The sequence below is a fragment of the Cataglyphis hispanica genome, chromosome 1 (assembly GCF_021464435.1).
Source record: "Cataglyphis hispanica isolate Lineage 1 chromosome 1, ULB_Chis1_1.0, whole genome shotgun sequence".
NCBI lineage: Eukaryota > Metazoa > Arthropoda > Insecta > Hymenoptera > Formicidae > Cataglyphis > Cataglyphis hispanica.
In genome coordinates this window covers 19,407,451-19,431,769 of record NC_065954.1, presented here as the reverse complement: position 1 = coordinate 19,431,769, position 24,319 = coordinate 19,407,451, and the positions used below count along the sequence as shown (strand labels likewise).

Genomic DNA, 24,319 nt, shown 5'->3' with positions numbered 1-24,319 from the left:
TTAGGTCGTTAGCAATTTCCTGCACAGGACTATTTTCAAACCCAAATTCCATATGGTCCGATAATATCCGATAATACCAGCGATCTCAGAAGGCCGACGCGACGATTTCTGACTTTCTTCGATGTGACGACGAAGAAACTTTGGTGATGATCAAGTTTTCAGCGAGAAAAACTGATATTTTTCTCCATTGCTATTAATAAAATCTAAAGATCAATATTACTAAAGTAATTTTTTATAAATATTAATAAAATTTAAATATATTTTAGTGATTGTAAGGTCGAGTATAATTTTAGACATATTTAATAGTAATTAAGATAAATAATTTGTTAAATAAATTCTCTATAATTATTTTATATAAACAAAATGAAAATTCTGAAAAATTTAGTTTCGCATTTTTATTACAAATGTTTTATAAATTTATTAAACAAAAGATTAACATTAAGATACACTATAAATGCAGTCTCAATTTTATCAACATGATAAATATTCGTGTTGCTTATCAAGGCTTTGTATCAGATGGCAATAGCATGCAGACTGTGTTCTAAAGCATTTAGCTCTCGTGGTAAAAACCAAGCCCATATTCACTATAAAGTCACGCAGCTGCGGGTAAGCTGCCGTGTTCAATAGATATAAGCCAGATGAATCAAAGAATAGCGGAACAAACATAATCGATTGTAGATAATTAATAAAATAATTAGAATTATTATTATTTATCTTATTATTTAATTTATCTTTAAGTATATTGTTAAAATCAAAAAATTAAAAATGTTTTTTTTTATCTTAAATATATTTATCTTAAAATTTAAAGAATAAAATAATCTTTCAATTTAAATTTTTGAAAAAAAAAAATTTTAAAAATAACGAGTGATAAAATCCATGCTAAAAATTGTTATTTTTCTTATTATTCCACATTTTAATAGATATAATATTTAAAACTTGTAAAACAAGCTGGTTTTATCTAAAAGAATATGAGAAATCAAAACATGACAATAGTTTATTTTATTAATTAAAATATTTATGCTACATTAAACTTGTTAACACACAGGAAATTATATTATATTACAATACGTAAAAATACTAGCAAAACATATCAGTTATTTTTTTTACTTTTACATTTAAATTTCTGGAGAATAGACAGGATGGCTTTAAAGCATGAATTTGATGATCAATTTACGAAAACTAGGATATTAAAATAAAAAAAAATTGTATTGTGATTCAGTGAAAACTGAATCTCAAAACTTTATTCTTTAAAGTATAAGGTAAATATTTTTTTTAAAATCTTACAGCTGTATTAAATAATGTTTCGATTATCGTAATGTAATTATTAAATGAGAGAGAGAGAATACAAAACTTATTTATTGATTGGTGTATTTTTATATGTAAAAAAGATATAGATATAAAAGAATATTGCAAATGACATTAATACGTAATGTTCGCTTTTCCGAAACTTGTACTTCAAAAACTTGAATTGAAAATATTTAAATAAGTTTTTACGAAAGTACAAATACCGTATACTTAATTACTACACGTACATAATTTGGAAATACTTAAATATATTACAAGTATGTAACCAATAAATCAATTGTGCACCCAACCCTTTTTTCATTTCATCAACTAATTAAACAGAATGTTTTAAATATGTTTGATTATGTCAAAAATTGTATTAATAACACTCTCAATATATATATATATAAATATAATATTAAAATTAATTAATTATATGTGACATAACAATTATCTGATTTTGCATTCTTTATTTTTTGATAATATTCATTGTAATAATTATTTAATGATTTTAGTTCAAGTTTTAGTAATTTCTTATTTTATATTGCTTATAATAATGCTGTATCTGTATATAAGAAATCAAACAATTATATAATAATAATTAGTTCTACGATATCTTATAATAATGTTGAACTATCAATATCAAATATCGAAATTAAATGTCTATCTGTAAAAATGAATCGTGTATTTTGGATATTATAAGTTATATCTTTCTCTTTTCTATAAGATCGCTTTTCATTTATATATAACGAGTTAAGTAAAATTTCGATAAAATAAAAAATTCAGTATCGTAATATTTTATTGGATCTTTTAAATTTTTTTAAATGTGATAATTATTAACTTTTTTGAATAATTATTTGTAAATATATTTCAATATTTATCATATGTATTTAATATTATTCCAATATTATATACTTTAAAATTATTTTTTATTTATTAATAATTGTTTGATAATGAAGAACCATCTGTGATCACAAGTAGTTCCTTAAACTAGAGGAACTCGAGTTAGAATCATCTCTTTTATTTTATAAATAAGCATATCATATGCTCAACGTAAGTGTGTGTGTGTGTGTGTGTATTAATTGTCGCTTTGGAGTTCGCTGGATCCCGTGGCGTCCGGGGCTTTCTGTAACTGAGCGCTCTGGAACCTGTCGTAAGCGCCGTTCGATTCGCCAAAGATCTTCCTTCCGGGAATCCTCTCGTCGTTCTTAATACTGACTTCCGTGCCGATCTGCACGGGCCAGGGTAGTTTGTCGCCGTTGTCCCTGATAGCAATGAGATTGCTCACCTTCCGTTCGCTGCTCAAATTCTCCTTGGTCGACACTCTGACCCGCCGCGAGTCGCCCTCGGGATATTCGTAAGGACGATCGTAATAGCTCGATCTCTTCGCGTAAGGATCGTAGTTGCCATACGATTGTCTGTATCGATATCTGCTGGGATCGACGTTGCCGGGTATGCGTTTAAAGGCATCGTCTCGAGTGACCGATGTCTTGTCGTATCGTGGATAATTTCTCAGATCTACCGGCTTCCTTACGACCTCCGGTAGGGTGGCGTAGTAAATGATCCGTCTGGGCTTTGGCGTGGGTCGATTTCTACCGTAGAGATCGAAATCGTCCTCTCTGTAACGATCGTAACGATCGTAGTAATACTGATCGTTGGGCAGACGCGCGTAATAATCTCTCTCCATCCGGTAGCGATCGGGATAGTGGTAGCTGTATCCTCGACGATACGACGGATACTCATAATCCCTCTCGCGTATCGCGTTCCTGTACCAGGACATCGGGTCGTAGTCGTCGTAGTTCTTGGTGATCGGCATATCCCTGGACTCGCGATATTCCGGATAGCTTCGTCGATAATGCTGGCCCGTCACAAAGTCCGCTCGTGGTGCTTGATGCCTTCGATAGCTATTGGACAGAGCGGCGGCCTCTTCTTCCTCCTGCTGTTGCCGGATCACCTGATCCAGCGGGATACGATGACGAAATTCGACCGAGATCGGTTGCACCGAAGTCGACCATGTTTCAGGTGAGTTCAGGCGAGCCTCGCGCACGCTCTTGGTCGTCGAGACCTTTTCCATGCTCGTCCCGTTCTCCGCTTGTCTACGAATACGCGCGGTTCCTCTGGTTTCCTCCTTCTCCTTCATAAATAATTCGTCATCGTCCTTGTCTTCTTCATGTGCGTGTAAAATTTTCGTTATAAATGATTTCTGAAATATTTTCCGGATAGGTATGGCATCTTCGTTATCCTCTTCGTCATCGCTATAAGATGAATCTTCCAAAAGTTTTCGGAAACGTTCGAGGTTTTTATTCTCAACATGAGAAGCGTTTTCATTATCCGGAAGAACGTTCTGTTCTGCGGAACTTGATGTAGCGAGTTCTGAATGTTTTTGAGCGTCTCGTGATTCGTCGAATGGGGCAAGATGACCTACTCCGCTCACGGTGCGGACTTCGAATGCTGAAGAGTCCAATCGTGGCCAAAAGGAATGATCCGGATGGACGGATTTCAAATATGGTGTAATTTGCCAAGCCTCGCCAATGCCGGCCGCGTTAACTCCAACCAGCAGAAAAATTAAGGGACACATGGCCGATAAGCGCATCGTCATAATCTAAAAATTCAAACATTATTAATACATATGTTTCATATGTACATTTATATTCTGTTTATTGTTAATATTTTCTAAAATTGAATTATTCGTATTATTTTAATTTTTAATGAATATTCTTAATCTGAGAAAAAATGAGAGTATTATATTTTATTTATTTTGAAATACTTTATCAGCATATAGAATTATAGTGTATTCACTTATTTAATAAAAAAATGCTAAATATATAAATTATAAGTAAAAACATTAATAGTACTGATTAACACCAATTAAGAATGAGTTTAACGTGAGTCGGTCAGAGCGATTAAATTAAACTTTCTCGAATTCCTCTTCTACGTGCGAAGTCAGCGTATCGGTCTGATTGTTCGCTTCCACTTTGAACGTAACCGTGAATATCACCGCCACTTTCCACCGAAACGCGTGGCTTTAAAAAAAGCCGACGATACACATTGAATGACCGTTCCGTCCGGTCGCTGCGCGGTCAGAGATCGCATCGAATCGTCCTCCAATATAGACACGGCCGATAGATTCTCCATGACAAATATAATTTCCCGGGCCGTTTCCGCGGTATTATGCCCGAGTTCCGGCCGACTCGCACCCGAGATCCATCCGGATGATTGTTCGGCCGAGCATGTTTTTACCATAGCTCAAAATCACGTCTGATTCCCGTCGACGAAAGTTCAATGTTTCGTGCAATTTTCAATTCAAAATTATGATTCTAAAACTATTCACGTATAGAGAATTAGATATAATTATATACTTTTATATTTTTTTGTATTTATGTTTTATTGCGTTTTATAATTTTTGCTTTTTTAACGGATTTTTATTTGTTTTTTTCCTTTCTTCGTAAATTCCTTGTACTTACAATACTCTTAAAAAAAAAAATAAAAATACTATACGCTTAATAAAAAAAAAACGCTTAGGAAAAATTTGACTCTGATAAATAATCTCAAAGATATTAATATAAAAGTAGAGAAAAATAACATGACTTGTCATCGATAAGTTGCAAAAGATTTAAGACAAAACAATATTCGTAAAAATAGTATTGTGCTAAATTAAAATTTTTTGAAAATTTAAATAATTGTCTTGAATGAATCCTGGTAGCAAAAATCTCGTCTTGTATTGTCTTGTCTCGAGTTTATCAATAATTTTTATATACTGAAGATCTTTGTTTAAATTAATATTTAACACAATATAAGCTTTATAACATATAATAATTTAAGATAATTATTACTATTTATATAATTTTTAATCTTATTGTTTTAATAACTAATTAAAAATCTTGTCTCGAATTTCGAGACAAGGTGACATCAATATCAAGATTAATCTTGATATCTCGTGCAACCCTAATCGATACGAGATAATCATGAATAAAGAGCTACTGCATTAAGACAGGATCTTATTGGCGAACGTTGAAAGCTTCCGGTTACGTTGAGTCATTTTACCACAGTTATAAACATGCTCTCTCGGTTATTGCGAGCAGCATCGCTAACAAACGAGCGTCGAGCAAAAGGTCGGTATCTCCGGCGATGTAGCGGAACAAATCTGCAGCAGGACGACGATCTTACGCTCCGTTATCAAGGCGTCGCACAGTTATACGCCGCTGTTTACAGTTAGACGCCAACGAGACCGTTTCGCTCTTAATTAAGAATCTTTTTAATTAGCCACGCGACCGAACATCGTCACGATGAAACTGGAAGTTAATGCTTACCGCGTCAAAAATTGGAACATGGAGAACGCGTAGCAACATCTTTCAGACTTTAAAAAATACAAAATTGATGCGTTTGAGATAGAAAAGATGAAGAAGAGAGAAGGGTGATTATTTTTAAATATGTGCTATGTAAATATAAAAAATTATATTATGATATTATTATATAAATTAAAATGTTTATATTATAAAAATTGTACAACGGATGGATCATTGTAATTGCAAATTTGTCTGCGGTTTTAATTCACTTTGAGGTCTATTAATTTCAATAATTAAATGTTTTTAGATTAAATTATTACATTATTGTTTAAATGCGAAAGAAAATTTAAATAGTAATCATTATTTACTAAATTGTAAAAATATTTAATTGAAAGAAACGCGTTATTATTAAATTCAAATTTATAATAAAATATTTCAGTTCTATATGCGATTATATATTTTCTTGTAAAACCATTTATATAAATTTATTAATTAATGATTTAGTTAATTAATGTTATTATATGTAGTTAAATTAAAGTAACGATAATTCGAATTACAAGTCATCGAATTGTAACCAAATCGTGTGCAAACATGGTTTAATATAATTAAAAATTTCTGTTATAATTTCAAAATCTATACTTGTTCACATTAAGTACAAATTTTATCATTTGTAATTATTTTGCCAACAGAAATATAATAATTATTTTATCTACATCGGTGCATGATTAAATACAATATTTCATCGCTTTTTAATATACCATTTTCGATATGTTGATTTAATTAATTTTATTTAATAATAGATTTAGTTGAATTGTTTGTGTTTAAATTAACTTAATTCTTTCTCTGTCTCTCTTGTTCAATTATATTACTATATTAAAATCTAAAAATATGTCTGTGCTTATAAATTTATTGTATCTAAATTATATCATAATGATGCCGTCTTTTAAATCGAAACAAATAGAAAAAGTTATATGTTAATAAAAAAGTACTGCAACAAGATATCGACTACAATTATTTGCATTTAGCGAGAAAAAAAAATGTATTAAAATTATTGAAAGAAAATTAATAAAAAGCTCGGTAAGAGTTACCTGTTGTCTGCCTGGCGAATGTCGTTCACTGTTCGGAGTGACTCTGATTACTACCGCGCAGTAGTCGACGAATTCCCGGTTTACCCCGGCTTCATATCTGCGTACCGTTCGGTTGTCGCAGGTGAAACATGTTTACCCCTCTACTAGAGAGTTAACTATCGTTCACAATTGCTCATCGTTTTTAACTGTAAGACTTATAAGACCGAATAATAAAGTTAAACAGTTAGCACCAGTTAGTATTGTTTTTCTTGTTTTCTCTCTTCTTACTATCGCATATATTTTATATATTTAAAAAATATCTTTCTTCTACAAAGTGTTGTCATCTTACGAGCAGAGGAAAAAAGAAAGGAAAAGTCAGTAAGAGAGAGAAGCAAAGGTTGATAAAAAAAAGAGAATTTCCATCGACATAATAGATTTCTGACAAAGCCATGTACATGCACCGGCTAATAAAGACAATAACTGTGAGTGAAATAAACGTAATATATTACTAAATTTATTGCCAAAAGAAATGCAGATATCTAGGCACATAGGATGATGGTAAATTAAATTCCAGAATCTTGCTAAATTGATTAGATTTTTTGAATTTTCTTAAGTAAGAATTATTCCTGTTTTGTCTTGCATATTTTAATTTATAAATTGTTGTTAATTACCTGTACATATTAATTAAAGTCTCTTTAATATATGAGTGGTGCTGCAAAATTTTGTAAAATTGATTCGCAATAGAAAACAATTTGATCTTTATAAATTTAAATTTGTCACAAACTAAAATAGTAAAATAGTATTGTTTTTCTTGTTTTCTCTCTTCTTATTATCGCATATATTTTATATATTTAAAAAATATCTTTCTTCTACAAAGTGTTGTCATCTTACGAGCAGAGGAAAAAAGAAAGGAAAAGTCAGTAAGAGAGAGAAGCAAAGGTTGATAAAAAAAAGAGAATTTCCATCGACATAATAGATTTCTGACAAAGCCATGTACGTGCATACATTAAATGCAGTGTGAACTCTACGTTATCCACTAGATGCACGCCTGCAAGAGATGACTCTGCTAGCTCGATAGGAATAAAAGCTTGCTAATTCACAAGAAAAATCGATATAGAAACGACATCATACAGAGAATGATTTTTATAAATTATTTTGTTAAAAGTCTTCTTTTACTTAACTACAAGAATTCTAATTTTTTGTGTTTTTTTTTTAATTTTCTTCTTTCAAATTTAATTTTTTTTTAAATTGATCTATGAAAACGTAAAATATAAAATATTAAATAGATAAAGCTTGGTCACTTGCAAAATTGCATTCAAAATTCAAGATTTTCATGCTTAAAACATATGTCAGGAAATTTCTCTGTCTCACGTACAGCTGCGGTTTCATTTCAATGTAGTCACGTAAAATGCAGCGACTAGACATATTCTTGGATACAAAGAAGACACGGCATAGAATGTAGATTATATAAAGAGACATATGGATTTTATTTCTCGATTCAAAATTTGATTGTAATGCATAATATCGATTATATGTTTTTTTGAATAATATTGTTTATTTTAAATAAATATTCTTCTGACAATGAATAATATTTGCGTGTTATTGGCTAGAGCAAAATAATTTTTTTACAGAAAACTTATACCGATATGGAAGCGTAACAGAATAGTATCGCAATGTGCATGTATCACCTTAAAAAAAAACAATGTCTTCTTTACTTTACAAAATGCTGAGACACAAATAAAATTTCTTTATCATCATCAATTATCCGTTCTATTTATATAAAAAATTCAAGCAATAACAAAGTTCGACAAAAAAAAATTGTAAAATAAAATTTTAATAGAATAAACGCATTAATTAATCATGAATCGATTAAACATGATCGCTAATTCTGTAACGATATAACAACAAGTATCTCGTGACATGGCAAATATATTTATACTGAAAGAACATCCCTGGAGGTCATCATTTTACGCGCATACAGCTGATTCGCAAAACAAGTAAGCTCACAAGATGACACATCATTATACGGCTACTAGACTGTAACTTTTAATTGGAGGAACAAACAGACTTATTAAATGTAATGTCGAGGGGTTAACAGGGTGGTGAAATCTTTGTGTAACGAGCCTCTTGTTGAAGACGAATAACTGCGGAAAGCGTTGTAATGTCTCGCGATATCTCGCAGTAATTAGGTGCCGCATGAAGGGATGAACGTGCTTGCGAAGAAGCGAACGTGCCGAGAACTGCAAAATTCCTTTCCCTTTGACATGTCGTTAAAAAAATAGTTCTAATTAGAAGTTATGTGCGTGTTTGTCAGTTATTTATTAACAACCAAGCAACTTTTCCTTTCTATCGGTTATCTTTATTAATAAAATATGTTATAATGCTGGAGAGAGTTGAAATAAAAAAGATACCCTTATATATTTCAAATGTGTTAAAGATTACGTAGCTTTGGGAGATATAAATTATCATGAATAAAATTTTGTAGAGTGTCAAGTTGCATTACGCAAAATGGGTAGAAAAGGAAAGAGAAAACGACTTAAAAGACGTAATATATTTTATTTAGACATTAATGATCCATAAAACATTGTTTACATATGGGGCTATAAACAAATAATTCTCGTCGCTACCATCTAATTGTGACATAATAAATATTATCTTGTTCGTTTTGCACAGAGAAAAAAAAAACGGAGAAAGAGAAGCGCGTCAGGCTTCGAAAAAGCTCGACCGATTTTTTTCCGGCTGTCGATAATGTTCGTTTATTTCACAATTGCGTTACATTTATGAATTGTACAGGATATTTTAAAAAATGAGATGATTAGATCTCTGATATGCATAAACTACAGAGGCTGTCGATGGCAAATCATTAACAAAGGCTCAAAAATAAAATAAAATAAAATTATTCTTTTAAAAACATTAATTTATTATATATTGTTTTGAAACAACATAACAATTTATATCATATTCATATGCACATAACTATTTTGATTCTCATAGCTGTTTTTAAGTAAGGATTATAAATAAAGTACGACTTAAAAGTAATATATATATAATAAAAACTTTTGAATTAATAATTTATAACTTTCTAAATCTGCGGATATCTTTCTCTATCAAAAATTCAAATATATATATAGCCGCATTTATAAATTAATACACACTTAGAACCTGATTTAGAAAATGTCACACACAGGCTTAAGTCTATCAATGTTTATTAAATCGGAATTAATAGATCTCTAAAATATAGTTAAAAGAGTACAAATTGTTTAAGATTTAAAATAATATAAATCTAAACTATATGTTTTCAGCATCTTTAACATAATAATAATAATAAAAAGAGAGAGTTGTGATAATATAAAATTTATACAGCTGCCAAAATAAGTTCTTGCTTTTTCTGTACTATATATTTCCTTTTTAAAAGAAGCAACAATTGTTTAAATTGCGTACAGTATAAATGATAAAACAAATTTCAAAAACAAAATTTTAGAACAAATAACAACGGAAAATGAAGTTGTCCTTTTAATAATAATTACAATTTAATAATAATTACAATTTAAATTTATATAATTCAATTATTAGTTCGCCATCGACACCATTGTTTATCGAAAGATATGTTCTTTCATGAATAATTAAAGTGACAATCTATATTTAATCTACATACACACATATGTATGTGCGACTGTGCTACAAAAGGAAGTAATATAACGTTTCTTCGTTTTCTTAAGAAACAAATTTGTCAATAAAAAATTATTTATTTACTAGTTATTAATGATATAATATAATTATATCGAAGACATTAATTAGTCTTCATTCAAGATAATAACTGGTAAATAAGTAATGACTAAGATTTCTGATAAGTTCAATCCATTGATGTGATTTTGTTTAGCTAATATCTTGTCCACAAATACTCTAATTTTCAACACTTTTGCCATCAAAATGACAAAAAGCACTTGACGTCATCGTATCATTGAAAATAATAATCAACTTATATATATATCAACTTATACTTGTACTATGTGTATATAGAATTTTCTAAATATATGAAAAATTATTTCACAAGAAACAATTTTTACGATTTACAATTGCGTTACGTGATTTAAAATCTTGCGGTTGATAAATTTTTAATATTTAAAAATTAAATAAACAGAATTTAAAATTTGTAGATCTCAAAATTTATAATTAAAATTTTTTTTAATTTTACTAATAATAAACAAATGTACTTAAAAATAAAAATTTTAACACCTATAAGTATCAAAATTCAATGATTTCAAGAGATTTAAATATCAAATATCTGAAAAATTTAATATTTTTAAAGAAGTCAACATAATTTCGATCAATATAACAGTTTAAAAAAAATAATTAATGTATATAATTAAAAACTCACAAATCAATTAAATCACGTACCAATCAACTGTTATATAAATTGTTATACAAATAATCTCTAAGTAATTTAAGCCAACCTGAATTCATACAATATTTTGCTTCTCAATTTATTCTCAATGAAATTTTGAAACAAAATTACAAATGTATGAATAAAGTCCAGAAAAGAACTGATATTTTCTCTTTTTTGGGAAGATGATCGATATTTGATCAGCCGGCATAGACCACGGGATCTAGCGATCCTGAATAATTTGTTAGGCAATTAAGCTATATACAAACAGGTGCGTAATCCTTAAAGGAGATCGATATGTCTCGTTGGTTGGCCGGGGAAGACCGTTCCGATGAATTTTCTTTGAATCTTCTCTTTTAATTATTGTTATTTCTCGTTTATTCCTTCGCCGATAATGAACCATTGGTCAAGGCCATCACCGTTCCAGAAGTTGTTCTCGAGTTCGTATCAGAATTCAGTTCCAAAGAAGAATCCTGTAACAAGTAAAATAATTTTAATAACTTAGTACTTATAAATCTACCTTATCATGAAAATTATAAGAAAGAGATTAGTAAAAACCCTAATATTTTTGAATTAAAAAAGTATCAAACTCGAAATTCTTCTAGATTTTACAAATGTCAAAGTTTATATATTGAAAAATTCAAAATTTGGACGGTCACTATTTATTAACGGTCCCTAATGAAAATTAAAACACGATTTATCGTGCGGAAGAAAAAGTATCGTGACGACATTACTGTCACTGTTGTTGGTCTGGTCGTCATTGGCGCCAACAACGTCGATTTACAACTCTTGTTAATATGCACCCGAGAAGAACGATTTTCTATTGTGGATGACTGCTTTTAACAGCTGTGTGACGAGAGCGATGCCTGTCATTAGGGCCGCTATGCTGAATCCATTAGATTTTTGCGTTCTTTACGATTCTCATGACAAGACACATGGTCCTAGAGACCATGTTTCTGCTATCATGTCATTTTCGATTGCGCGTCATGCCGAGAATCTTTTCACCAAGAGGCAAAAAAATATCTGTCCCTTATATATATTTCTCATTGTCTTAACTGCAAATGTCTCACTCTTCTTGTTTTTATCTATTGAATTTTATATTGTAATACAATAAAATAAACTAATATTATATAGAAATAACAACATTAAATTTTAGAAGCTTATCAAAAAAAAATCGATGATTCCAAACAATTTGTCACATTTAATCAATTTTCAACTAATTTCTATGAAAAAGCAATCGTCCTTTTTTTTATCTGATTTCTACTATTCTTCATACTTGGAGATGTTTGTTGATCCTCGTGGAAGGTTCACGTATATAAAATTCAAAAACAAAACTGATAACTTACAATGCTTAAAGTATGCATGATGCATGCCTGCGTGGTATTCTCGACGTGGATCAATTCGTCGCAGTCCTCGTGATCCAACCCGTTTACGTCAGATCGAATCTTGATTGGCGACAGAGCCGCTTCGTTATCCGTTGACTTGCCACTGTCTGGGGACGGTATTAACTCGTGTCCATCAAGTTCCTCCTCCTCCGCGCGTTCTTCGCAATCCGTAGCCTTGATTTCCTGTCATAGATTCCGTTAGATCAATACCGTTACGCGAGATTATCGTAGACGACAGACTGATTAACGAATGTATCTTTGTCAGGTGTCTTTGTTTTATCAATACATTGCATGCATTCATCCTTGTAAAAGAATGTGACAAAAAATTGTAATAATGTCATGTGCTACTGGGGAGTTTGTTAATTAGTGTGTGCCACACGTTATAGTTAATATTACTATTTTATCCTGCATAAAAATTTCTCGTGTTTTACTCAAAATCAGTTTGATTAAATTTACTTTATTCCACTATGCACATTTTAAGTAATAATATTTGCTAAAGAGACTTGGTATATAATAAATATACTTAAATTAATAATGTCAATTAATGATATTATTTTGTTACAATTTTATTCTTTTTTATTATTTGTTTCTCCACAATGCACACTTTTTATTCTAATACAGTACATTTTTTGATAATATAATACTATATAAAAATATATAAAAAAATAAATAAGAAAGAAAAATCCTTAGATAAAAAGTCATCTGTTCTATTATTATATATATATATATATATATATATATATATATATATATGTATATAAAAATATACAACAAATCACAGAAGCAAATAATTTCTGCGATACTTAACATCAAAAAGTACAATTTTAGATTTTGCTATCTGTCGATGGGAAAAACTGTTAAGGGGAGATGTTGAGCGAGTGGCGGGAAAATGCCATCACCCGAGGGGGCGCGGAAAAATATTACTTCGTCATATGTTTCTCTGTCGATACGTCAACCCCAGAGTTAGCCTCGATGGAATCGACGTGTTTCGCGTCGGTCACTGGGGTTGCTTTTGCCGAGTGCAAGCGCACAACCCCCTTACTTCGCTTCTGTACAACTTCGTGGAAATCGTGCACGTCACGCGTCGCCGGGAAGATTGTCCGCGCCGTCGTCCACGGATATATCTCGTGTCTCAGCCGTCGCGAAGCATCGCGATGCCTCTTTGTTGCCTCCTCGGATCTTGTCGTGACGACACACCGATAAATGTGACGGAAGACTACGTGTCGTTTTGCAGAAAGAGGAGAAAACGAGACAGGGGGTGAGAGAGAAATGGAAAGAGAGAGATTGTGTTGATGTGAAAAATAAGTCAGATGGCAAGCTCGGTCTTTCTGTAGCTGAGGTTTAATATTTGTACTCGTCACTCGTTATGCACGTATTAGGCCAGGCAAATAAAATTATGATTAAAAAAATTGCGAAAATATATATATAATAATGTTGACATATCCTGAAATTTAAACATTCTTTCGCAAATGTAAAATAAAAAAAAAATATATATATATATATATACGTCACAAAATATATGCGTTACGTCAAAATATATAAGAGAACTAATGATAACGAATGTATTTCGCATATAAAAAGAAATAAAATAAATTTTGGAACATAACTTACTCATGAAAATTACATAATTGAGTAATAGTCATCGATATCAATACCAATCAGTGAGTGATGTAATCATTGGTTGGTTATAAAATACAAATTAATTAATAAAAGGGCGAGAATGTTACTTATTTAAATAAATCGACTATCGCGTCGACCTGGATAATGTATGTACAAAAGCGCAAATATTTCCGTTAATTTTAATCACTCGAAAAATGCGCGCGCAACAGTTTGAAAACAATTTCAAATATTCGTTAATTAATTACTGACCAATAGATTAAATATAATCCGTGAATAAGAAATCTTGTGAGAGTTGATACATTATAATGCATATTCCCATTGCAATATTAAATTAATAAATAAATTGCCAAAGTTGCCATTTATAATTACCGATAATAATCTAATCGCGAACAATAAAAATGAAATAAGCACACATTTTTACTCAGATATAAATTTTTCTTTTGTCACGGATCGTTTTGAGGATGACTCCTCCTCTAGTTGTTCGTTCCACTCTTCGCAATGCCCAAGAGGCGGAAACTATTAATTCTTCAGTTCAGGTTGTGCGATTTTGTAAAATATTGCTGCATGACGTTGGCGTAAATAATAAATCATAGATAGGACGTAAGAGAGAGAGATAAGAGAACTAACCTGGAAATCCTGGGGGGAAGGCGACGACTCCTTCGGTTGGTCAAGACTAGGACTCCGCGACGGGCTCGGTGCTCTTGTGCCCAGCTCGTAAATGTTGATCATGTGGGCTGCCTGGGCATGAACCATCAATTCCCAAGCACTTGGAAAAGATAACTTGCAGAGGACGCAGAGCAACGCCGTCGTTGAGTCTCCTGTTTGTGTGCAAGTGAAACATTAATAAATAAGTTAAAAAACGCGGTTGATATATTTCTCGCACACTGAACTGGAACAAGATCAAAATGAGACAAAATTTAGGAAGTGAGTTCCTTTACCATGTCATGCGCAACGAATAAATTTTAGATTACTCGATGGATTTTTAGACAGATTCTGGAACGAGTTATATAAGATTGGATAGTGCTATCAAATTAACTTGTTGTTTGAAAGACTGCGGAAAATTTTTCGAAATTGCATTTCAATAATCACATTCGATATGATTATTTTTTAATTAATTTTGTTTCATTTAGTCTTTTCTCAATTCTTTGTGCAATACATGATTCGAGCCGCCATAAGGAAAAGGGAATTTGTACAATGTAACATAATGATTTTAATTTATAGTTAAGGCATTTAAAATTGTTTGCACGAGTTATGATAATAATATAAATATAATATAAGATGCTCATTTAATTCGCGTAATAAATACATAAATTATATAAGGAATACACAATACGAATTAATTCGAGGTGAAAAAAGAAATTATTCATTAATTGCATCGATTAATTAAAAATCGGGCTTTAATAAATAAATAATCTATATTGATTTAAATAAAGTATAAGTTTCTCGATTCATACAACGGTTTGGTAACTTTTTACATTGTAAGAATTATTAATTGTGATAGGTGAAAGTAACGTAGCCGATTAAAATTAGCAATAGACAATTATACTAATTCTGGATCTCTTCCGGTGGGATTCGGAGCGCGTTTACGTACCGGAAGGAGGCGCCTCGAAGTTTATTTCGAGTACATACTTGGGGCGGCTCCGTTGAAGGTGTGACATTTACATGTGAACCGCAGCTTGCAGTAGTTCCGCTTGTGCTCCAACAGCTCCCCGAGTTCCGTGAACATCTCCCTGCAGTTGCCGCAGATCAGTATATCTGGATTGCCTACGACATACCTTCAATTAAACTCAACCTTCATTGCTCGATGAGGCTTTGGGATTCCGCGTTACGAGAAGATAAATTATAAACTACTCCAAACAATTGTTATTATATCTCTTTTAATTACAATCAATCGAGCTCACTGTTTTGCCACGGAGCGGCAAATGAAAAGATCGATATATTACGTTTTGTCAATTTTATATTTAATTTTTTATCAAATCAAAGATGGCTGTAAAATTTTTCAGTGACAAAATTGTCGATTTTTCTCAGAATAAATAATCATTACGCGTGATTATTCAAATACGATGCCTCTGAGTCTCGATTTTAAAATACTTAACGCGGAAGTGAAGGAATTTTATTGACATCTATTGTATTATCGCGAATAATAAAGGCGCTTAGTGTTTTAAACGCAGCACTTACTGTACACTTTCAATTGATTCAAGTCGGGTATTGTGCCAGTGTTTGCCGTCAATTGTTGTTTCTGCAGCTTCGGATGTTGTGCCCGTGTCGGTGGCATCAAACGCGGTCGTTTCAATGGTGGTGCCAAACGTGGCGGAAACGCGGTAGACGCATAATAACTGCAAGTGCAAGGATATTTTGGAAAATACACATAATTAATATAAATATACATACAATTCTATATCAATAATTATCTGTAATTCTACTATGCCAATGATAAATTATAATACAATCTCATGTTTCTGTTATTTTCAGAATTCCAATTACCATTATTGTCATTTATCATCGTTATCAAGTTTTTCAAGAAATTCGTCAGAACTGAAAGTGTTGGCTTTAAGAAAGCTAAAACGATTGTTCCTTTAAAACTTCCAAGGGAAAGGCTCGCCGTAAAATAAATTAGGTTTGAATAATTCAAGATGTATCCAGAGAAACAGAGAGAGAGAGAGAGAGAGAGAGAGAGAGAGAGAGAGAGAGATGCGGTTTAAGCAAATTAAGATCAAATTAGTTCTCAAGATTTTTCTTTCAAAGATATCACTTTACGAGTCAATAATAAATGCATATTGTGTATATCTGTATAAAAAAAATTAACAAAAAAAATTGATTATCGATTAAAAAATATACTGTTATATTATTTAATATACACTAAAATATTTCTTGTAGAAAATTTTCATAAAGATCGATCTGTTTCGAAGAATGTGATGAATAGCAATTATTCTATTATTACAAAATTGGCTCGTAATCTATTATTACTAATTACTGAACATTAACGAATGCATATTATATAGCCAGCATTGAAAATGAGAATATTGTGGATCATAATACGCAGTTAAATTTTGCCCGAGCGGATTTCGCTTTACGACCTCGCACAACGCGGAACATACGCGATGTCAGAACTGCCGCTTGCCATAAATACCGGCAATTTGCAAGCTTGCAAATTGCCTCCGCTCCTTTTTACTACGAAGCGAACGGCGTTTCTGCGTACAGTTTTGATTGGATTCTCAACGCTCGAAATATTTTGCGTTTTGAAAAATTTCATAAACTCGTTATGCTGTTAAGTTCTTTTTCGATAGTGAACAATTTTTGTAAAACAGAAGCTTTTTTGAGGCAGTTTAAGTTCTTTGTAGCTGCGAGTCGTGGATTTAAAAAAAAAACGTATTGCCTTCTTTTTTATTTTTAGATTATATATTTTCTATTTTATATGTCTATATACTCGCGTTTACTTCCTCTCTTAGTTTACTTTCTTCTCGTCCTTTTTGCATCGATCATTTCTTGATGTATATATTTAATTTTTAAATATCAAATATATATTGTCAATACAGAACGCACATCATTCACTCAATCTGACACACGCAATTCATACGATTACAATACTCTTGCCAGATATTTTATATGTACTTTTAAAAATATAATATTTATATTAAGATATACGATCTATATAAAAAAATGAATTTAATTTTAATTTTAAAATATATTTTAAAAAATATAAAACTTATTTTATATTATTAACTTTAATTTCAATACTCAAATCAATTATACTTTCAAAATATAATATTTATATATAAATTATATTTATATATATATTTATATATAAATTTATATATAAATATTTATATATAAAATATAATTCATAAAAGATGAATTTAATTTTAATATAAAAAAATGAAGACCATTCCAGATATATGTAAGCAAAAACTTTATAAACGTTAAAGGCCATATAAATAAATAAATAAAATAAATGGTTTGTTAAATCTTAATTTTATTCATTTGTGATGCATTACGAAATGCAATAGCGCATTTCAATATTAAATGCGTAATAAATACGAATAAAAGTTGAAAGTTCAAAGTTGCCTATATTCATACGGTTTATTCGCTAAAATCAAATTTATATACCATATGAATATATATGTATATAGCAATTCAGTCATGTCGTAACAATGCGCAGAAAAATAATCAATATCTAGTCCTCCATTATTGCATCGGCTACGCGGCATCACAGCGTCTCACACAAACAAAAGTAAAGTCTGAATCCTGACAATAAAAGTATCATGCTACTGACATATGCCAATGCTCATGTTGTTGTTGTCGAGTACTGCCGATTTGTATTTACTGGAAAATTTTAACGTTTCATTTTCTGGTGAATATATTGAAAAATTGTGAAACCCTACAAAGATTAAATCCTAAAAATGAAAAATCTGACATCTGTATGATGCACTCTATGTTTTATTTTACATTTCTATTTTTGAATTATATGTCTTTTATGTTTCGCACATTACATTTTTTTATTTATTTTTTATATAATTTTTTCGCACCTTTTCTGAATAATAGATAACTGATGAAAATTGTAATCTGTTCACTTTCATGAAAAAAAAAAATAAAGAAAAAAAAAACGAGCGTGTTACTTAAAGATTAGACAAACAAGTGTGCGTGAATTCGTACTTCTCTGGCGTTGTTAAAAGTTCTTTTAAGATGAGTTTCGTTCTATTTCACTTTCGAAGTCGCGAATAATAGCCCAGGGTCGCGACAAGAGAAAAGGGATGATCGGAAAGAAGTAGAAAAAGACCGTTGAAAGGGCATCATCTTCGACATTGTTCGATCCAGCGTTCTTCGCCAGTGTTTCAACAGTTCTAACTCTTCTTGAAGTACCATCCAATTATCAGCCAAGTCAGCTTTTGTTTTCACTCAACTCTCATAAATTTTTCTTTTTTAATTTTTTTTTTTTTTCTAAATTATATTTTTAAATATTAATAACATATTTGAATATATTTTTTCAGAGAAAGAGACGGAGAGATAAAGATACAATCAATTATTAGTTACATAACATAAATATAATTTGCATGAAATTAATAAATTTATAAAAAAAAAGATTTTTCTCGAGAAATTTTTTAAAAAATAAATTGAATCTTTAATTTTAACTGACTTTTTGTTTTAATTTTTGCAAAAAATAATTTTTAGATCTTGAACAATTTTCTCTCTGTAAATTGGATAAATATCTAATGAATAATATTATTCACAAATGAATCTGAGTCATTCGCGTATTAAAGTCCAGTTGCATTAATATTAGACATAATATAATAATAGACAATGTCGGATATCTGTCCGTTTTCTATAAGTAAGGTTTCTAATAATCGTAATAGACGTGAATAGGCTACTTAAACATGTCAGATCGATCTTGTATGATTTCTGCTATCCGCAATCTCTTTTTTAATAAAATAACTTAATTTAATTTTTATCCAATTGAATTATAATTTTCTCATGAATTTAAATTCACAAAAATTCCTAAAGGTATCCAAAAAAGATACGTATCACAAAAAAGGTATATATACATAAACGTTCAATCTCTCAACATAACATTTTATATTTTAGATTCCGCGCTGTTTAATCGAGCGCGCGTTCAATCTCGAGCGGGAACGATGTGGTGGTCGAAAAACGCCGATGCCAGTCGTCCACGTCGTCGCGTCTCCACTTTATACGCGGCTCTCGGATATGCATGTATTCAGATTAGACAACGCGGAGGGAGAATTTGTCGGATAAATTCAGCCAGGGGTGGAGCAGGCCGGGAGCCGGTTCGCTCCCTCTAACACACTGGATTTCATTAAAATTCATTCGGCGCGGCAAGCTGTCACACGCGCCACGGATGTACAGACGAACGAGTAAGCTAATAGGCTTACCGTGTTACTACAAAAGGCGCCGAGTCCCTTCTCTCACCCGAGCGGATTGTACTGTGACCATACAAATTAAATATAAATAATATATATGCGACGTGTAAAGTGAATTAGATGACACACGTCTGCTTGTTGTCATAAACACTTGCATATGAACGTCTAGTGAAAATGTAAATACTATTGCTAATAAATTATAAGTGAAGAAAAAAACAGTAATAAAATAATCAACTGACAATTCTGATAACTGCAAACATCCTATATATAAAAATCGTTAATAATGACAATTTGCAAATATATATTCCGTGATGTATTACTACTTCGATCATATCGCGAAAAGTAATATTATATCAGGTCGCTTTTTAGTTTCTTTATTTCAAATTGATTTAAGGTCAATAAATATATTTTTCATCAGAAAGCAACAAAATATCGTCCCAATGTATACTCGGCGAGCAAAAGCAGTCGTCTATATTTTACTATCGCAAGTATCACGATTTGTGCTCATCCCCCCTTCGAAGCCCATAAATAATATTTCTGTCGGTGGCCAGGTCGGCGTTTTCCCGCAATTATTACGTCTCTCATAACCGACGTCATAATTCTATACCATAACGAGCCCATTCGTAACCCTCCAATCTCTTTTCCCCGTCATCCACTTTTCCACTTCATTCTAACATTTTTTTACGCACGTGCGACCTTTTAAGAGTGACAGCAACTAATGGCAACGTTGCAACAAATGCGTGGCAAGGCAATAAATAAATATAACAATAAAATGATAAGAGCGCGTTGACAGACGCGTATATGTGTATGTGTGTGAGACAGAGATTATTTTTTCTTTTATTCTTATTTATTAATAATTATATTACATAAATATATCACTTTCAAACAATATTTTGGCTAAATTGTCCATGGGATCAAAATAAGTGTATTTTAACGATAAGTGATTTTATTAAATAGAATAATTGAAATTACGTTTCATGGAGTAATCCATTTTAACGCGAGTTTGCCACTAAATTTCATTTAAAAGAATGAAGGTTCCAATCTAAATTTAAACTCAGTTGGGAATCCAAAAAACATACGAGAAATTCCGGAATGGTGGAACGTGGTGACGTTCGAAGGTGAGCCTAAAGACGAAGGTTGGCCAATAAATCGGTGGATTTTCATCAAGAGCTAACCCTGCGACGGACGTCGGCCAAAGAGCGCTGTGATTGGCAGCTCTGACAATTATTTGTTTTCCACAAATCACATAGTGGCGGCGACGTCGTTCTTCTACCTTTTCTTCTTCGCCTTCGTCTTTGCTTTTTACTTCAAATTTTCTCGTGATTTTCATCTTATAGATTTTCAATTTGTCATTTTTCTTTGTTTTTTTTTTTTTTTTGTAAACAATTCTTTTTTCTATTAAAATACATAAAGTTTAAGTATTGATAATTATAATGTAGCTATTTGAATTCGATTTAATTAATTAGCATGTTTACAATTCGTCTTAATTAAATTATATTCTAAGCGTTATCGTAATATTTGAGCAATCTCACTTGTCTCCATTTCGAGATGGAGTATTTTACATTTGAATAGGAAATATGCGCATATATGTACGTGCACGTAATACTCACACAAATGTAGAGAACAATGAAATATTAAACGTGTTCTCAAAAATAAATGCATCAATAAATTATTTATTTAATTTAAAACTCTTTTTATATTTTTATATTACATAAAAATGAAGTTATTCTGTTATTAAAATAATGTCTTTATTTTTTTTATACAATTAAATAATATAATAATTCTAAGTTTTTTCATTTTCTTTCTTGCTTTCTTTTTTCTTTTCTCCGTTTGAATAATTTATATGTGTCTACATTTTATTTTGTGTAGTAATGGAAAAAATTGATATGTTACATAAATAGTGAAATGTTTGTTTGTTGGAATATTTCATGTAGACGATATCATAGATAAACATAAATAAACGTAGAATATCATTTCTACGTTTATGTGCTATCGATTTATGTGAATTAGATTTAAAACATTTTTCTAAAACTTTAAAAGAGAGAATTAAAAAAACTAAAAAAAAAAAACTAAAAAGAAAACTAAAAAAACATTCTTTTGTTATTTGTTGCATTTTCGGAAAGGAGATTTACAAAATTTAAAAGTTGCCTGTGTATCCTGTGTAAAAAAAAATATAGATATAAATTAATATAGATAATTTAAGAAAAATGTATGTAATTTCGGATACGTTTCTGCACGCACAGAAATGGTGTTATTATAATCGATTTTGCATTACATCCTCCTCTACCGCCGCCCACTACATTTCGTCGTGCGAATATTAATGCCGCAATTAATTTCGCTTAAATCGCGATGGAATATTTCGGATTTTTCATGAAAGCCAAATTATACGCACTGACCAACAATGGCGCACTGGTATTGAATCCCCTTTCTCCTCTTTTTAGGTAGGCGCCATTAATTCAGCACGATGTTTCGATTAAATTGCAGTCTAAGCGCGAAGATGTGAAAAGCATTTTGTGCGTTTGACGCGCCGCCAATTACGCGAGACGTCAAAATAATGAAGGCGAATCGCGTTTTCCACGATTGCCAGCTGCCAATTATAGCTTTTCGCGGTCGTGTTTGTCACCCTTTTCCGCGATGATATTAATAAATCATTATTACTGAAATTGTTGTTACATTATCGCACGATAAGCGAGGCCAACGCGGATTTTGACGTTGAAATTTTACGCTAAATTACCAATTGTAAGCGTGATACGTACGATAAAATTATATAATAGAATTGCCAAATGTCAAATCTACATGAATATTTATTGAATTAATTAAATTAATGCATTTGTAAGAAAGCTATTAATATTGTCTTGCATGTGTGTAATAAATAAAAATTAAAACTACAAAAGTATGTCAAATATTTATATGACGCAGTAATTTTCTACACTTTAAAATTCGGCTATGGAATATTTTCAAACATAACGAACAATATGTTTGTGCGATTGATTGCTTGAACGAACAAAGGAATGAGAGAAAAGTTTCAGGAAGCGTGATGCGGCCGTTTCCTTTCAACGAGGGGAAACTTTCAGCGTTTAAATTCAGCTGTTTCTAGAGAAACGGTTAAAGACATTGATCGTAAATTATCTTGGCGATTATTAACACTCGAAGGGAGATATTTCGTAAAATTTAAAATAATTAAGAATTCGTAATAATAATAATAATATTGTCAACAATATTACACTGAATGTCACAATATTAGAAAGTGAAATTTCTTAAGGAATGAAATTTACTTTGAAAATTACTTTAATAAAATATATAGCAAATGAGGACATTATTACGGATGCATCAATTAAAAAGTCTTTTTTTGAATTATAATACTCTTTTTTTCAAAGGGTATAATATATATATATATATATATATATATATATATATATATATAATTATTAGAGATACTTGTAAATCTATATCTCTAAAGGTATCTGTGCGATAAAATTATTTTTAAAAAAATACGATATTAATTGCAAAACTTCATTTCTATGACTAGTTTAATAATAAATCGGAAATATCGCCGAACAGCGCGGATAAAGATCAAAGCGCATTGCATATAACTTTTATTGCGCGTATAGCAGTAGATACATATTTGCATAAATCGGCACAGCTTGGAAAAACAAATTAAATATAGAAGCGCATCGCCGGTTTTTAGCTTTTGCAGAATCGAATGTCGGATGCACTTTGCATTTTTCAAAGGGTTGATGCCATGTAACATCACCACTGTAACCTGATTGGTCGCAGCGTCGATTTCAGAGTTTGATAATTGACTCGCTTGCGAAAGCTCAACTGACTAACCTTGTATTTAGTCGAATTCGATGTTTTTCCGAGTATTTTTCGATATCGATGAAAATGCAACAATATTAAACAAATGTAGAATATTTGGAAAAATAATTTAATTAAACAATTTAATTAAACAATGTAATAAAAAAAAATACAAAAATAAAATTAGTTCCTTTCCTCTTTTATATATATTTATCAAAGAGTTATTTACTTATCAAAAAATAATTATTTGTACTATTTTTAATTCTTGATGTGAAGTTTATTTTTGCACACGCCTGTAAAACCCTTAATAAAAGCCATACAATTATATAATGAGCTACAAATCTCTGATTGTTTAGTAATGATTCATTCTCCGATTGCAATGATTAAATTTATATGGCGATATCGCTTAATTTGACGCAGGTAGGACGTGCGAATTAAGGGCTGCACGATCCATGCACTTAATATAGGTATATCGGGATCAAGCGTTTAGGCCGATGTGACGCTTATCGTCCCGACGTGGGTCAAGGGACGTATCGATGGTGCGCGATTAAGCCCTCGAAGTCGCGACGGTGTCTTGAGAGACACATTCGTCCTTAATTAATATCCCTCATCCAATGTACAG

General features: G+C 31.1%; 2 protein-coding genes across 4 annotated transcripts in view; both read right to left on the bottom strand.

Annotated features, from left to right (window-relative positions):
* Window positions 1–2,014: 2,014 nt before the first annotated feature.
* Window positions 2,015–6,766, bottom strand: LOC126852284 (uncharacterized). Of its 2 annotated transcripts, none has more exons than XM_050596944.1 (2): window positions 5,329–5,358; window positions 2,015–3,886 (listed from the first exon to the last, which is right to left on the bottom strand). In XM_050596944.1, exons 1-2 carry the CDS (start codon window positions 5,341–5,343, stop codon window positions 2,363–2,365), a joined length of 1,539 nt encoding a protein of 512 aa, XP_050452901.1. In that variant the 5' UTR covers window positions 5,344–5,358; the 3' UTR covers window positions 2,015–2,362. The 2 variants fall into 2 exon arrangements, with proteins under 2 accessions (XP_050452901.1, XP_050452909.1); XM_050596952.1 differs by lacking the exon at window positions 5,329–5,358 and adding an exon at window positions 6,659–6,766 and having other exon boundaries at window positions 2,017–3,886.
* Window positions 6,767–9,173: 2,407 nt separating this feature from the next.
* LOC126852361 (uncharacterized) overlaps window positions 9,174–24,319 on the bottom strand; it is a 158,585-nt gene continuing 143,439 nt past the window's right edge. For both annotated transcript variants that reach the window (XM_050597105.1, XM_050597115.1), the window contains 5 exons: window positions 16,205–16,362; window positions 15,656–15,790; window positions 14,654–14,844; window positions 12,368–12,589; window positions 9,174–11,494 (listed from right to left, as the gene is read on the bottom strand). In XM_050597105.1, the coding sequence (XP_050453062.1) occupies window positions 11,399–11,494; window positions 12,368–12,589; window positions 14,654–14,844; window positions 15,656–15,790; window positions 16,205–16,362 (802 nt within the window). In that variant the 3' untranslated portion in view covers window positions 9,174–11,398. The remainder of the gene's footprint in view (window positions 11,495–12,367; window positions 12,590–14,653; window positions 14,845–15,655; window positions 15,791–16,204; window positions 16,363–24,319) is intronic.